The 16,729-nt window shown below is 43.5% G+C and overlaps 1 protein-coding gene across 14 annotated transcripts in view; it reads left to right on the top strand.

Annotated features, from left to right (window-relative positions):
- Positions 1–16,729, top strand: part of trpm3 (transient receptor potential cation channel, subfamily M, member 3) — a 501,544-nt gene that overhangs the window by 143,865 nt on the left and 340,950 nt on the right. For 4 of the 14 annotated variants that reach the window (XM_073048535.1, XM_073048534.1, XM_073048533.1 and 1 more), the window contains exon 1: positions 11,846–12,138. The exons of the other annotated variants lie outside the window; for them this stretch is intronic. In XM_073048535.1, the coding sequence (XP_072904636.1) occupies positions 12,031–12,138 (108 nt within the window). In that variant the 5' untranslated portion in view covers positions 11,846–12,030. Of the gene's footprint in view, positions 1–11,845; positions 12,139–16,729 lie in introns of those variants that run through there. 14 annotated transcript variants of the gene reach the window in all.

Raw genomic sequence — 16,729 nt, 5'->3', positions numbered from 1 at the left:
TCTCCCTGCAAGAAAATATTCCGTTTGTGTTGCACACTTAACGTAAGCAAAGAGCAGGATTAGGCCCTTCGTCCTTGTGAGTCTGCTCTGCCATTCAGCTAGACCACAGCCGATCTCTTACCACAACTCCTCCCCAATTCCCACATCACTTGATTCCTTTGATACTGAGAGATCTATTGAATACAATCAATGACTGAGCCTCTTTAGAGTAGAGGGTTCCAAAGAGTCACCAGTCCGAGTGAAAACACGTGTCACTTCACTCCAGAACTTTGAGACTTTGTCCTGCTTCTGAGAAGCAAACTCTCTGAATGTAACCTCTAAGAAAGTCACCACTTATTCTTGTAAAATCTGAAAGAAAGGCAGAGGTAACATTTTTTCTTGTGGGTGAATTCCTTGTAGCAATGCTGCTGACAGAGTGGTTTCCACATTGCTTGAGCTTCCCAGCTTGCGGTGTCAACCCCAATATCTACAGAGGTGCTTTGAGGTTCAGATTCAGATGAGTCATTGTCATATGCATCAGGGTGCAATGGAATTGAATAGTTCCATTTAATATCAGAGAACGTATGCAGTACACCGCCTGAAATTCCTGTCCTTCACAGACATCCACAAAAGCAGAAGAGTGTCACAAAGAATGAGTGACTGTAAAGATGTTAGAGCCCCAAAGCCCCTCTACAACCCCTCCTCCAATGCACAAACAACAACAAAGCAACAACCCTCCCCCTCCCCCACCTACTTCAGCAAAAAAAAAGCATCATTACCCTCCACCTACCAAGCAAGCAATAGCAAAGCCCCCAAGAGAGACAGTGATCTTTAGTACAATGTAAACTAATCGTTCACCTGACAATTTGACATGCCGTTCTCTCTCTCTCCTTAATAAAAGGTCAGAGAGGTGTTCCCTATTCACAGGAAAATTCCATGTTCATCTGAAGCTAACAAAAGAATGTGAAGCTTAACGAAACAAAATTTATTATTAAACACGGTAAAAATAAATAGAACAATAAATACAGGCGCAACTATAAAAAAGAATGGAACAATACAAAATATTGTTCAAACTGAAGTAATGCAAAATGAAATGCTGAAGTGACAATAATGAAAGAGTTAGAACTAAAGGTTGGAGAATGTGGCAATAGCACTGGGAAAGGGGTGGGACAGTGGTAATTGGTTCAGAGGTCTGATAGCAGTGGGGAAGAAGCTATTCTGAACCTGGTCATTTAGGCTTTCAAGCTCCTGTATCTTCTCCTAGAGGGTAGAAGAGAGAAAAGGGAATGGTCAGAATGGCAGCCATCCTGAACGATACTGTTCAAATTCATGATGCAGTACAGCATCAGAACAGGTGGGATGGAAGGAAATGATGAGCCTGTAACAGACAGGGCAGTGTATGCCACTCACTGCAGGTTCTGACAGTCCAGGGCAGAGCAGTTGCAATGGTAGTGTCCTTGCGATGTTTATGATTACCATTGTGAGTTCCTTAACCATGATCTTGACAAAGCTGGGAAATGAGAACTTCTCTGGTGATATGCTTCTCTGACATGTACATTCAATGAAGAACTGGTGATCACAGAACATAGAACATTACAGCACAACATCGGTCTGTGATGTTGCGCTAACCTTTTAAACGACTCTAAGATCAATCTAACTCTTCCCTTCTACATAACTCTCCATTTTTCTATCATTCGTGTGCCTATCCAAGAGTCTCTTAAATAATGTATCTGTCACCATCACCACCCCTGGGAGTGCATTCAATGTACCAATCACTCTCTGTGTAAAATATTACAAGATGTGCATTAGAACATCCCTCCTATAGCTTTCCTCCAATCACCTTAAAATTATGCCCCCTCATGTAAGCCATTTCCACCCTGGGAAAAATTTCTCTGGCTATATACTCAATCAATAACCATGGACTTCACAACGACACTGATAGTTTCGAGCAGAACATCAGAATTTCTGCAGTGGGCTTCTTGCCATTTGTTTTTTGAGAACATATCAATCCATCGTTCCCTGTTTTGATTTTTTAAAAAGCTGCAAAGAATTATCGGTGTGACCACAGCACTTTACACAGAGTCATAGAGTTGTACAGCACTGGAACAGGCCCTTTGGCCCACCTAGTCCATGCTGAGCCATCTAAGCTGCCTAGTCCCATCAACCTGCACCTGGAGCACAGGCCTCTATACCTGTGCCTTCAACGTACCTATTGGAACTTCTTTTCAATATTGAAATTGAGCTTGCATGCACCACTTGTGCTGGTAGCTCTTTCCACACTCTCACAACCCTCTGAAGCTTCCCCTCAAACTTTTCACCTTTCACCCATGACCCCTGGTTGTAGTCCCAGCCAACCTCAGGGAAAAAAAGCCTGCTTGCATTTACCCTATCTATACCTCTCATAATTTTGTATACCTCTATCAAATCTCCCCTCAATCTTCTATGTTCCAAGGAATAAAGCCCTAACCTATTTAATCTTTCCTTATAACTCAGGTCTTCCAGACCCGGCAACATCCTTGTAGATTTTCTCTGTGATCTTTGAACCTTACTTACGTCTTTCCTGTAGGTGAGTGACCAAAACTGTGCACAATACTCTGAATTAGGCCTTATCAATGTCTTATACAAATCAACAGAACATGCCAAATACTGTACTCAGTACCTTGATTTATGAAAGCCAATGCGGCAAAAGCTTTCTTCACAACACTTTCAACCTGTAACACGACTTTCAATAAATGATGGACCTGTATTTCCAGATCCCTTTGTTCTACCATACTCTTCCATGCCCTATCATGCACTGTGTAAGACCCACCCTGGCTGGTCCTACTGAAGTGCAACACCTTGCACTTGTCTGCATTAAATTCCATTTGCAGTTTCTCTGCTGGTCCAGATCCCACTGCAAGCTCTGACAATCTTTCTTGCTGTCCACTACACCCACAATCTTGGTGTCATCTGTAAGTCTGCTGATCCAGTTAACCACATTATTATCCAGATCATTGATATAGATGACAAACAACAAAGGACCCAGCACCGATCCCTGGGGTACATCATCACTGGAGTCACTGGCTTCCAGTCAGACAGGCAACTACCTACTACCATTCTCTGGCTTCTCTCACAAAGCCAATGTCTAAACCAGTTTACTACCTCCTCTTGAATGTCGAAAGACTGAACCTTCTTGACCAAACTCCCATGTGGGACCTTATCAGATGCATTACTGAAGTCCATATCGCCAACGTCCACTTACTTCACCAACTTTCCTGGTAACTTCCTCAAAAAATTCTATAAGATTGGTTAGACATGACCTATCCTGCACAATGTCATGCTGACCATCCTTAAATCAGTCCATTTCTATCCAAATACTCATATCTTTGGTCCCTTCGAATACCTTCCAATAACTTTCCCACTACTGATCTCAGGCTCCATGGCCCATAGTTTCCGGTTTAATTTTAGAGCCTTTCTTGACCCGAGGAACAACTTTAGCTATCTTCCAATCCTCTGGCATTTCACCTGTAGCTGAGGATGATTTAAATATCTCTGCTAGGACTTTGGCAATTTCTGTACTTGTCACTTGCAGGGTGGGAGGGAACACTTTTTCAGGCCCTGGGGATTTATCCAACCTATTTTGCCTCAGGACACCAAACATCACCTCCTCTGTAATCTGTGTAGAGTCCATGAAGTAGATACTGTTTTGCCTTACTTCTATACACTCTGTTTCCATCTCCTGAGTAAATACTGATGCAAAGAATACACTAAAGATCACCCCCATCTCTTTTGGCTCCATGCAAAGATTACCATTCAAATCTTCCAGAGGACCAATTTTGTCCTTTGCAATACTTTTGCTCTTAACATGTTTGTAGAATCCCTCAGGATTCTCCTTCACCTTCTCACCACGGCAACTTCATGAATTCTTTTAAGCCCTCCTGATTTCTTTCTTATGCGTTCTCTTCCATTTCTTACATCCAGAAGCACCTCATTTGTTCCTACCTGCCTAAACCTGCTATGCACCACCCTTTTTCTCTGAACCAGAGTTTCAATATCTCTTGAAAACCAAGGTTTGTGACACTTGTTATCTTTACCTTTTATTCTGATTGACACATACAAACTTTGTACTGTCAAAATTTCACCTCTGAAGGCCTCTCACTTACCAAATACACCTTTGCCAGAAAACAGCCTGTCCCAATCCACACTTGCCAGATCCTTTCTGATAACATCAAAATTGGCCTTTCTTCAAGTTAGAATCTCAACCCATGGACCAGACCTACCTTTTGCATATTTACTTTGAAACTGATGGAATTCTGGTCACTAGAGTGATTGGTTGAGGTACAGGGTTCATGATTAAAAAATAAGTACACCAGCTTCCTATAGGCAGAACTTGTGTTCAATACCTTCATTAAGGTTTGCTTCCTGAGGAAGAAAACGATCCAGCTGAATTAAGTTCTCAGAATCAGAACCAAGTACCTAGGGGTGAAAATCGATCCCTGGTGTGAAATTTTGGATGAAAATTGGAAGAACAAGCTGGCAAAATGGTTTCAAAGTCTGAAGGCAGCAAAGCTTAAGCCAATACAGAAGATAGAGCTCATGAGAATGTTCATGATTCTGAGCATCTACTACCATCTGACCCTCAATGAAGTGTCGCAGAACACCTTGAAAGTTCTGGACCGGTTGATCAGGACAACGGTGAAGGAGATCCTCCATCTATCCCAGGGTACTGCAGACGGGATATTGTATACCTGGAATAGAGATGGAGGGCTGCGCCTGCTGAAACTAGAGGTACAGATCCCGATTGCCGTGATCAGGAAGAGGCTGGTGCTGGAACACTCGAAGGACAGGATTATCAGAGACTCGTTCACTATGGCCAACGAGGATAACCAGGCTACAATCAAGAGTCTGGTGAATCTCGAGGTGCGGAAGGAAGTCATGGGGGAGCAAGAGTTCAACATAGTGGATGAGGCACGAGCCCCATGATGACATTGGGGAGATGGTGGTGGAGGAGGAGGAGAGTGGGCCACCTAAGTTCGGGCTAGACTGGAGGACAGCTGAGTCTGACAAGTGGGCCCGGCTCACTCAACGAGGGTCGGGAATCAAGGACTTCAGGGATAGTGAGCCATCCAACTGGTGGCTACAGAATCACAGAGCGTGGAAGGGGTACCAGCTCATGCATGCTTTGCTGCTGAAATGTGGCCAGTATCCCACACGTTCTACCAGGAACAAGGGAGTAAAAGCAGAGTGAAAACCTGCAGGAGATCAAGAGAAGCCGTATCAAGAGACATACATGGTGATGGTTCATTAAATAACTTTGATATCACAATATTAATAGTGAGTTTCAAACATTTGTCTCTATCTTAAAAGATGTTAGGATGATATGTGTGTATACAGTGGCATTAGTGTACTCAAGTTTCATACAATTAACGCCCGTCTGGTTTTGGAATTGTCACACTGACAAACAGAGTTGAAAGGTTTCCAATTCATTCAGCACTCATTGGAGTCCAAGTGAGAGGTGGTCCATGATGAGGAACAGGATAAAAAAATAGAAAAGGGTTGGAGAAATGACATAGCTTTGCCTAAGCAATGCACAAAATGCTGGAGGAACTCCGGGGTAGCATCTGTGGAGGGAAATAGACGGTTGACATTTTAGATCAAAACCCTTCATCTGGACTACTAAAACTGGACATAGTCCAGATGAAGTGCCTCAACTCAAAACTCAACTCTCTGTTTTCCTCCATAAATGCTGTCTGATCCATTGATTTCCTCAAGTTTTTGTGTGCTGCTTTCAGATTCTGTCGTCCTGGGTATCTCTATAGTCTCTAAAGCTTTGCTTGGCTCCACCAATGACAACAAGCAGGTGCTCTCCTGAAGTGCTGCAAGCATTTAATAATGTCCAAGGCGTGTAATTTAGATGCACTTCTTGGGCATCCAGACTTGAGCAGAGTTGTCAATGGGCTTCATTAAGAATAAAGGGTCTTTAAGAGATAACTGAAAGCTACAAATAGGTCCCTCTATTGCTCCAAAGTCTTAGATTAGCCTGGCCCCTGGCCACAAAGATCATATCTGTAGCACTTGTTGGTTTAAAGCCACATTGGGACTCTGAGAGAGGATGTGTTAGGCGCTTTAGAAATGCACATCTGTGTTTTATTTATTTGAGCCTGTGTTAATGGATCAAACTATCATGAAGTTTGAAGTCCAGATTGTTTTCTGATTCCTTAGCTAAATGAATATATATTCATCTCTAATAAATAAGGAAAAAACATTCATATTCTGAGTAGGAGAACTGGATTTAATAGGGAACAATGGAAATGAGTAGCAGGGATGTGAAGTTGAATTTTATTTTTTTATATAATAAAACAAAGTTGCAGGGAAACAGCTCATTCTGGGCCTTTTAAGTGCCCATTTGCACTTTTCGTGCAGTTGTAAAGGAGACTGCAGTCCCAAGGGGTTTCATCTTAGCATTTGGCTAATAGTCCAATTATTACTGCAGTGTGCTGTCGTGCCCTTCTCAGCTGGTGACTCTAGCTTACCATCACTTCACTTGCAAATACCTCAGCTGCTAAGGATGATCACTACTCTTACAAACAAAAGGATAAATCAAGCTGCAGTATAGATTCATCAGAATGTTAAAATGGTGAGAATTTCAGTTCCAGTTCTCACCTGATGTGGTTCCAGTCCCATGACATTTATGGTGTGAACCTGGCTACTAATCCAGCTCTCACTTCCAGTTAAGGTTCTTCAACTTACATCATACAGTAATCTGGACATCGCGGATTTCCCCAGGTGGTTTATGAGTTCCATGGGGAGAAATTCAAATGCGGGCAAAAACGAGTGTGCGGAACTCTTTAGACTATATTCCAAGTCCAAGTGAACTGACCTGAGGAGCACTTAAATGTGGGTTGTGAGCCGAGTCCACTTCAGGCCACGTCAGCAAACCATTGTTAGCTGCGCATTGCAATGCAGAAGTCAGGAATCAGCTCGAGATCAGAAGCTGGCACGTCCTCCTGCTCCACTGTTGGGCTCAGTACTGAGGAGATGTGGAGCACAGACAACCTGAGCTCAGCTTGGTATTGCTTTGCTAAGTTATGTCTAGCTCCTCAGCACTCTGCCAGGAATGGCTGGGATATGGAGAGTGGCTCCATCTATTTAAATGAGGGTGCCAACCTTGATTGAAAGGGAATATCCAGGCAAGTGATTTGTTTTAGACCATAATAAGACCATAAGACAGGGGTGTCAAACTCATTTTAGGTCACGGGCCGGATTGAGCAAAATGCAGCTTCGTGCGGGCCGGATCAGTCGGACGCGTGCGAACGCAGCTTTTGTTGCCTCCGTTTTTTCAGCCTGCTCTCATGTGTCTCAGTCTCTGCTATAACTACAAAGTGTTTCACTTTACAAATTCCGTTTCTTATGAAGAAGACTGCCGAGCAAGACTGCCGAATAAACACTAAAACCCCTGAAAACCTGGTACCTGAATAAACTCAGCATTAGCCATATCATACGCCATAGGCGCTTCGATTACTGGGGCCAGCTTTAATAGTAATTAGATATTATCTCGCGGGCCAAAGATAATTCCACCGCGGGCCGGATTTGGCCCGCGGGCCTTGAGTTTGACATATATGCCATAAGACAAAGGAGCAGAAGTCAGCCATTTGGTCCATCGAGTCTGCTCCGCCATTTCATCATGAGCTGATCCAATCTCCCCTTTAGTCCTATTCCCCGCCTTCTCACCACTCAGACACCTATCAATCTTTGTTTATTTTACTTAAACTTGATAATTTTTAAATCACTCTTCTAGCATTTAAAGGCGTCTTTATGCAAAGTGTCTACTTTAGAGTCAGAGATTAATACATCAGGAAAACAGGCCATTCAGATCAAATCATCCATGCTGACTAAGATGCCAATCTAAGCTAGTCCCATTTGTTCACATTTTGTCCATATCCCTCGAAGCCTTCCTATCCATGGTATATACAGTTTTTCATTATATTAATCCTTGGGGTCATTTAGAAAGGATTGAAACTCCGTCAAAAGCGTGACCTGAACTAAGGCCTTCAGAGTGGTCAGGAACCAGCACCAGAGGCCTGTTTGCACTCGTAGCATTTGCCGACTCAACCAGAACTGCAAAGCGTGGGTTCCAGATCTGATCGCAGGTCTGCAAAAGGAAAAGATTAAGTGCTGCTGTTGTAGTCAGTGGAGCCAGTAAGCGGGGTGTTGGGCCAAATCAAGCAAAGACTGGTACAATAAGACTCAGACACTGAATGAACTTTCCTGCAGGGAGCTCACTGCCCTAGAAGCTGCAATGATCAGATCAGCATGTTGCAGGGGGACTATCCCAATTGTATGACTAAGTGAGATGCGGTAAAATAGGAATATCAAGAGAGAGGATGCTATCGGGACAGGGTTAAATCAGGATGAAAGGGAATCAAAATGCAGAAACCCTTCTCTTTGAATGTCAGCTCTGCTTGGAAAGAAAGGAAATGTCCAGTTCCACATGCTTGAAAAAAGTGTTTAAAAATCTTAAAATTTTGGGATACAAGCTCGAGGTGCCATAGAGCCACATGTAGACTGTACTTTCTACCACAGGCTATCAATAAGATCAGAGCTGTTAATCTTCCTGGGGTCTCCAGAGTTGAAGATTGATCTTTTGATCTCTGTTATGAATAGCTCCTGGTAGAGAATCAAACACCATGGCATTTAAAGAGATGATTACATTTGTTCTTGGGTGGCAGGGCAGAGATGCGTCTCTACCACAGGATGTGTAAGGTGCTCCTTCCCTCTGCTAGCCTGTGGGTCACCCTTGGGCAAGATATAGCACCTGCTTAGCCCACCGATCAGGGTCATGTGAAGCCATAGGGCTAGGTTGCATGAGCATATCACAAGTTCCACTCACGCCAGGCAGACAGTCTCTGAAGAGGCTTGATCACCAGTCTTGTAAAAACACTGCTCTGAAGAAGGCAATGGCAAACCACTTCTGCAAAAAAATTTGCCAACAACATTCATGATTGTCTATGTCATACAAGATAGCACATGATGATGATAATTTGTTCACTTTCTTTGAGTGAAAGTGAAACTCATTTTCATTAGTTATTTGTAATCAAGTCATAGAATTGTACAGCACAGAAGAAAACCTTTCAGTCCATCCTCGTCCATGATGACCACAGTGTTGTTTAAGCTCATTTCCCAACCCTTGGCCCATATCTATCTACGCTTTTGTCTTTCATATACCTGAACACATTTTTTAAATAAATCTGCCTCAGCCACTTTCTTGGCTGCTGGCTTCATAAATCTATCACTGGTGTGTAAAAAGAAAAGTTGCCTCACCTAAGTTCTTATTAAAACTTTAATTTCTAATCTTATATTTACAATTTCCCATTCCCCAACTCTGGAAACTCCCTCTCATAATTTTATATCCCTCTATGAGATGACCCTTGGTCTCTTACACTCCAAGGAGTAAAAGCCCTGTCTGTCAATCTCTCCCAGCAAGTAGTCCCTTAAGTCTAGGCAGCACCTTCATTAATCTTTTTTTGCATTTGTACTGGGGAGTGGCAAATGTTTTGGAGGCATTATCCGCTGCACCACCTGAATAGATCCAAACTAGAGCAGGCAACTGAAATTCCTACATGTCGGTGGGCATCAGATGCAGGTCTCATCAGCTGGAAGTGCTTCTACGGCATAGTCATCACTCTGCTACTCTCAGCTGATTTGAATACAGAGAAGAAAAACTAGTGGTGCCAGTCGATAGGTAAACTGCAACCTCCCACCCCTTGCTCGCAGGTGGATGACCATACAGAAACAAGGTAAGGTGCAGAACCATTCACATCTGCAGAAGTCCACAAGTGCACTCTGGCATTGAAACTGTTAAGTACCAGCACTGCACAAGAATCATATTGGTCTTTGTATGAGCCCCTGGTCGATAATGACTCACCCGCTTCACCCCAATAAACAGTTGGAATTTTTAAGGTGATGTTTTAGGCCTGGTGTATTCCCACAAGAAGGAGGGGAAGCGAATCTATAGCCAGCCTTCCTTACATGTTAAGGAAAACAGAGAATGTGATGAAATAAGAGGTTTAATGCATCTCAGCTGAGCTGACATGTGAGAGCCAGGCCAGCTGAGAGAGGAAGTGAAGTGGAAAACAAGACTCGCAAAGAGGGAACGTGAGAATAGAATGGCAGTTAACACAAATAAGAACTGAAAAGTCTTCCAATAGTAAATGAGCATTAAAAGGCAAGGTAGAACCTGGCAGGATAGAAAAAGATTACTGCTTAGAGGTGTGAGGCAGGGATAGAATATTTAATGGCTACTTTGTATCAGTGTTTATGAAAGAAGTGATTCTCAAAAACTGGTAGTAAAAGTGTGGATGGGAATAAAATGTTAGGCTGAACGTGCCAGGGAAACGAGGAGTTATTGGAATGAATCCGTTGTCTGAGCTTTCACTGATGGTTGACAAAGGAAATAAGAATAGAGGCAAGAGCACTTCTCCAAATATAAAGAGGTGCTATGTGGCAAATGTGATGCCCTTGCTCAAAACAAATTCTTGGTAACTTCCGGCTGATCATCAGAGTTTAGCAACAATGATCAGGGAAAATATTCACGGGCACTTTGTGAGATTTGAGCAGAATTGTAAAAGGCAAATATTGTTTGTCTAACCTACCTGATGAAGTAGCAGAAGCTTGATAAGGAAAAAGTATTAATTGTTATCTATATAAATCTTAGGAAAGCTTTTGGCAAAGTACAAAATACTTGGCTGGTTGTCATAATTAGAGTCTGCTTGGATTAAAGATTGCCTGAGGACAGGAAAGTGGCAAATTGCGGTAGATTGCTGACTACCATACTGAAGAACGCTGGATCGTGTTGTTGTATAAGGGGCCACTTTCTCTGATATAGGTAAGCTACTTGGGCATTGGAATGCAAAGTAAAACGTAAAAATTGCCGGATGATATTGGACCTGGAGACGAGGCAAGCAGGGAGTACGGTACTTTGACAGCCACAGGTGACAGGCTGCAGAATGGCTGTAGAGTGAGCTGATGCATTTTGGCAAAAGAAATGGGAGAGGTGATGTTGTCATCAGGGCACGGTTCCAAAGTGTGTGCGTGAACAGAGGGATCTGGAAGTTCAAGTACATAGATCTTCGAGTGTGACAAGACAGACTGAGGGAGTAGTTAGCAAAGCACGTGGATCTTACACAGTGATACTGAGGACAACATAAGGGATATCAGTGCTGTGATTAATTTCCCACTTGTTCATCTCGCCTTTTAGGAAGTGCGTGAAGGTGCTGGAGAGGGCAGAGGAGCTCTCTGGAACGGTTCCAGGGGGGAAGAGTTTTCCTCACAAGCTTAGTTTGGAGGAGCTGGGCTCCTTGTTGGAAATAAGAAGGTTGGGTGGTGGGTGTAAAGAATTGGAACAGTTTTAGTTAAGTTACATAATGAGAAGCTGGACAGAAACAGGGGAAAGGAGATTAAAGATTTTGGGCAAGATATATTAAAGGAGGAAGGTGGAACCCTCATACAGTAAGTGGTAATACCCTGAAACTTGCTACCTGTGATGGTAGTGGACATAGACGGTTTATAGAGGCAGTAAGGGGATGGAGCTGATTGAATTGCACTAGAGAGAACTAGCATAGATTCTGTGGTCTCCGTCAGCGTTATCACACCCACCCAGGCATTCCTGCTGGGTGTATTCCAACGTTTCTGGTGTAGGGTTTTCCCAAATCACTTCCGACAGAGACAGAAGCAGATATCTCGTAACCTCATTTTGTAAGAAAGGGACAGACGGGAGAAATGACTCCCCTGGGTAGTCGGTGGCACCTCCCCTGCTGTGATCTGTAGGTAACAGCATTGCTACTCGTTGGAGACTGCCACTCCGGGAAAGATTAAAGCCAAGGCAAACCCCCCTACCCCCGCCCCAGTTGCTTCAGATATGTAGGAGGATTTCTCTCTTTCCCTCCCTCTCTCTCTCTCCCTTTCTGGCTGGCTGGCTGCTATCGGGAGATCAGTTCAACTGGGTTCGCTTGCTGCTTCTACTGCCGGCTCTTTGGATTACTTTGCTCCCTGGACCTGCCTCTCTTTTACTCAATGCTGGGCACCAAAGACATGAGCCACACCGAAGCACCTCGGCCTTTGAACTGGACGATCCGTAAGCTGTGTCACGCCGCTTTCTTGCCTTCAGTTAGACTCCTCAAGGTATGAGAAAGTGTCACTTCTGTGGCAATGGGATCTGGGCTCTGTTCAAGCGCCGTTAATCTTAGCCTTCGTGAAGAATATGCCGCGGTCTGCGGGAGTATTAAAAACATTTGCACTGCTTTGGCAACGGCATCTTTTATATGGTGCGACACGAATTTGAAGTGGAGGTATCTGCATCGCCTCAACTCTCTCTCCAGAACTAGCAGCTTGCAGGAGAGAGAGTGAGAGAGCAACACCCGCACTCAGCATTTCCCCCATATGATAGCACTCACGGTTTTTAAAAAAGAGCGCACAATTAAAAGCAGGTTATTACTCTAATGGTGAAGGTATTTTCCTCTGGTCCCTGCGTAGTTAACGACTTGAACTGCAACGGAGATTAGTGTCAAAGTGACGAGTTAATTCATAACTAAAGCTCTGAGAGGGAGAAATATTCTGTAGCAGACGCTGATGCTCAGTTAGCCTCGCTACCAAACCATTTCTCAGTCAGCTATTGTATTATATTTTTCTGAGAGCAAAACGCGATCAGGGTGGAATTTTCGCTTGCAGACATGACATTTCTGTGGAATATTTCTGCATCAGCCGTATCATGGATTCTGGCTTGGTAGTAATTCTGCCGCAGAATCTCTGACACCCAAAGGTGCATTAAGAGACTTTTGCCGCCTTTCAGTCTAACCCGTCAATGGGACAGCATTACTGCAGGAAGGCTGTCTCAGTCAGTGAGAGGTCATTAAGAAAATATTAGCCTGGATCTGGGGCAGAGTTAATGGTGCTTTTTACTGCTGGTCAGACCCGAGCACCTTTTCTAATTAATCACTGTAGATAAAATGTATAAAGTACAATTTTATTTATATAAATTGCACACATTTATAAAATGCTCATTGAGGAGATAATTGAATCTTTCCAGCAATATTAGGTCTGGTGGTGTAGCAGATAATGACTCTCCTTAATGCAGTGATCAACCTGTGTGAGATGTGGGTCCTGTCACTCTGGGTGTTAATGCTCTGCACAAATTTTGGGTCTGATTGTAGTGGCTGAATAAAATGCAAAAATGCAGGTTTCCAATCAGCCACTCAAACCCAGCACAGAATGTACACAAGACTGGAAACTGTTCAGTGTATTCTGCCAAAGTGATCAGCAGCTGAAGTGGGAGATTCATGCATTGTCTGGTTTCTCTTAAAGGAGGGTTGTGTTTTGTGAGTGTGTGAACATGTCAAGTGATAGCAAGTCTATTGGCATCAGACTGACAAATGCTCTGGCTGGTAACCATTCAGAATCAATGCCAGCTTCTGATATGGATGTGATCCACTCAAAGGCAATTGGTGACCTCATTTGCTGACAGTGCGAAGCGAGGCTTCTCGGGTTCCACAGTGTTTCATCTGAATCAGGAGAGGAAAACACCATCATGGATGCCACCAAGTTCGTGTTGAAGGACAACTCTTGTAGTTAGTTGTAAAGTTAAATGTGCATTTTGAAGCAAAGCACTCACCCCAGCTGCTCCCCCTTCCCTGGGTTTTGACCTTTGTGATCCCCTCCCACCTTATTGGTCTCAATCCATGAACATAACCCTGCATTCCTTTCTCCTTTATCCAACATCATTTAAATTTATTTGTTCTATTCCCCTAACCACTCCGCACAGGAGTGAGATCCCACATTCTCCTGGTGAATCCTTCTCAAACTAGCAAAAATTTCTGGAACAGAATTGGGTCAACCAACCGATTTGAGTTGATGCTGCACACGTGGCTTTCTCCCATCCCTGTTTGACTCTTGGTGACTGGTGTTTGTTTGCACTCCTCCCTCCTCTGGGATTGTCAATTGTAAACTGTGAACCAATAAATAAATGGTCAAAACAATAGAAGATAGCGGGGCATGGGGATGAAATGTTGTAAACGTTACTGTAATTAGAGGTCATTGTTACTGTTGTCAAACGAAGCAGAGAAAGGAACTGTACATAACTGAAGAATTACGGAGACCATTTTTCAGTTTCCATTGAAGGGCATTGCAGTGGCCCAGAGAGCAGATCTGCTGGCTCACGATGCCAGAGACTCGGGGTCATTTCTGAACTTGGTTGCTGTCAGTGTGGGGTTTGCACCTTTTGCCTGTGCCTGTGTGGGTTTCCTCTGGCTGCTCTGGTGTCCTCCTGGTCCTTGTGTAGGTGAGTGGTGGGATCTGGCGAGAGATAATGAGATTGTGGGGGAGGAGAATTAAAGAAAGGATGAATGTGAATGGCTGATTGATTGTCAACATGGTCTCAGTGGGCTGAAGGGCCAGAGTCTGTGCTGCATCTCCAGAAATACCTGCTTCCCTCGCCAAGCTGTTCCAGAACAACACTGGCATCTACCGGAGAATATGCAAAATTGCCCAGTATCATGTCCACAAAAAGCAGACCAGATCCAATTTAGCTGATTACTGCCCAATCAGTCTACTATCTCATCAGCAAAATGATGGAAAATATAGTTGACAGTGCAATCAAGCGTATCTACTCACCAAGTGACCTGCTCAGTGATGCTCAGTTTAGGCTTTGCCAAAGAGCTGAATTCTAGAGCAGCATGTCAAAATGTGTAACGGGGAATGAGAAGAATGTTTAAGATTAATCAGGCCCAAGGACAGCAATAATATGTGTTTGACAATTATCTCCTCCGACAAGAGAGAGTCTATCTGCTCTTGGCATTCCAAGGCAGTTGTACGATTCACCATTGATAAGAAACTCAATTGCACAAGGCACATATTGTAAGTACTGTTATTACAGGGTTAGGGTGAAGGCTGAGTATGCTGTGGTGAATGCCTTATATCCTGACACCCCAATGCCTTTCCGCCATGTGCAAGATACTCCATTTTCCTGAGTACGTCCAACTCCAACAACCCTCAACACTACCCAGGGCAAAACAACCTGCTTGATTGGCATTTTTTCCACCACCCTGAACATTTCCTTCCCTCCACATCCAGTGTATTATGCCTGCAATGTTGGCTATCTACAAAATGCACTGCAGTTACCTGCCTAGGCTGCCTTGACAGGTCTTTCAAAACCATTCCAATCTGTCCTGATTTGGCTGTGGTATGTCACCATTCCAACACATCTAAGTCTTGGAATTCCTAACTCCACAACAGAATAATTGATACAGTTTAATAAAGGGCCTCTCTGCTTCATCATCTCAAGGCCAGCAAGGGATGTACAATACACTGACTTAGATTGGGAGACCTCTTCACCGAGCACCTTTGCTCCATCTGCAAAAAAAAATGGGATCCCCTGGTGGCCACCCACTTCCATTCGACTTTCCATTTATAATAAGAGAATAAGCAATAAATAAATACTTCCCATTCCCATTCCAACATGTCAGTCCATGGCTTCCTCTACTGCTGTGATGAAGATCAACACCTTATATTCAGTTTGGGTAGCCTCCAACTTGATGGCATGAACATTGATTTCTCAAACTTCTGGTAATTGCAAACCTTCATCATTCCCATTCCTATTTCCCTCTCTCACCTCATCTCTTTACCAGCCCATTACCTCCCTTTGGTTCTTCTCCCCCATCCCTTTCTTCTATGGTCTTCTACCCTCTTCTATCAGATTCCCCCTTTCCCAGCCCTCTATCTCTGTCAGCTTCCCAGCTCTTTATTTCACCCCTCCCCCTCCCAGTTCCACCAATCACCTACCACACAGTACTTCTTCCACTCCTCAACCCACCTTCTTCTTCTAACTTCTCATCTATTCCAATCCTGCTGCAGGGTCTCAGCCTGAAACATCGCCAGATTACTCACTTCCATAGATGCTGCCTGACCTGCTGAGTTCTTCCAGCATTTTGTGTGTGCTGTTTGGATTTCCAGCATCTGCGGATTTTCTTGTCTATGTGTAATAAACACTGGTTTTTCCATCGCTATCTCACCTTATAAATAAATAAATACAAAAGAGAAACATGAAATATTGTTAGATTGACATGTAATGGTCAGAATGCTTTTAGATTCCCAAGTAAAGTTTCAAAGACTGTATACACTTGTGTTATATCTAGGGTGGATCATCTGTGGCAGTGTTTTGTGTGGGTTGCATTGGTTTCAGTAAGGATGGGGCTGCGATTTAAAGGATGACTTTTGTTCTCAACAATTTGTCTTTTTGTACCTGCAAACTTGCTTAAGAAGTGTTGTATTAGGGGAGGAAGATGAGAATAGAGTCTTGTTCATCCAGCAGAAAGTAAATGTAGGTACGGGAAATCTGAAATAAAGCCAGAAATGCTAGAAATAGTCTGTAGGTCATTCAGCTAATGTGGATGGAGAGAGATAGAGAGTTAATGTTTAAGATTAATGAGCTTCCGTTAGCTCAGACAGTAGGGAGAAATGTGGAATATGGGATCTTTGTAACTCATGGACTTTGTGGGTCTTGGTCATGCATGTGCCCCAGGAATGGGACTCACCTGTTCATTACCCATTAGGAGGGTGAGCTTCTCCCTCAGAGCTTTTCCTTAGTACCTCCTCCATGTCCTTATGTTTGAAATGAGCTGTATGGATGGTTTGCAAAACTAAGGCTTTCACTGTATTTCAGTACACATGACAATAACAAACCATTTCTAATTCAATCTGTGAGGTCTGGAGAATGCCTAAT

Source organism: Hemitrygon akajei, chromosome 6 (assembly GCF_048418815.1).
Source record: "Hemitrygon akajei chromosome 6, sHemAka1.3, whole genome shotgun sequence".
NCBI classification, from domain to species: Eukaryota; Metazoa; Chordata; class Chondrichthyes; order Myliobatiformes; family Dasyatidae; genus Hemitrygon; species Hemitrygon akajei.
This window is presented reverse-complemented; position numbering and strand designations above follow the sequence as displayed.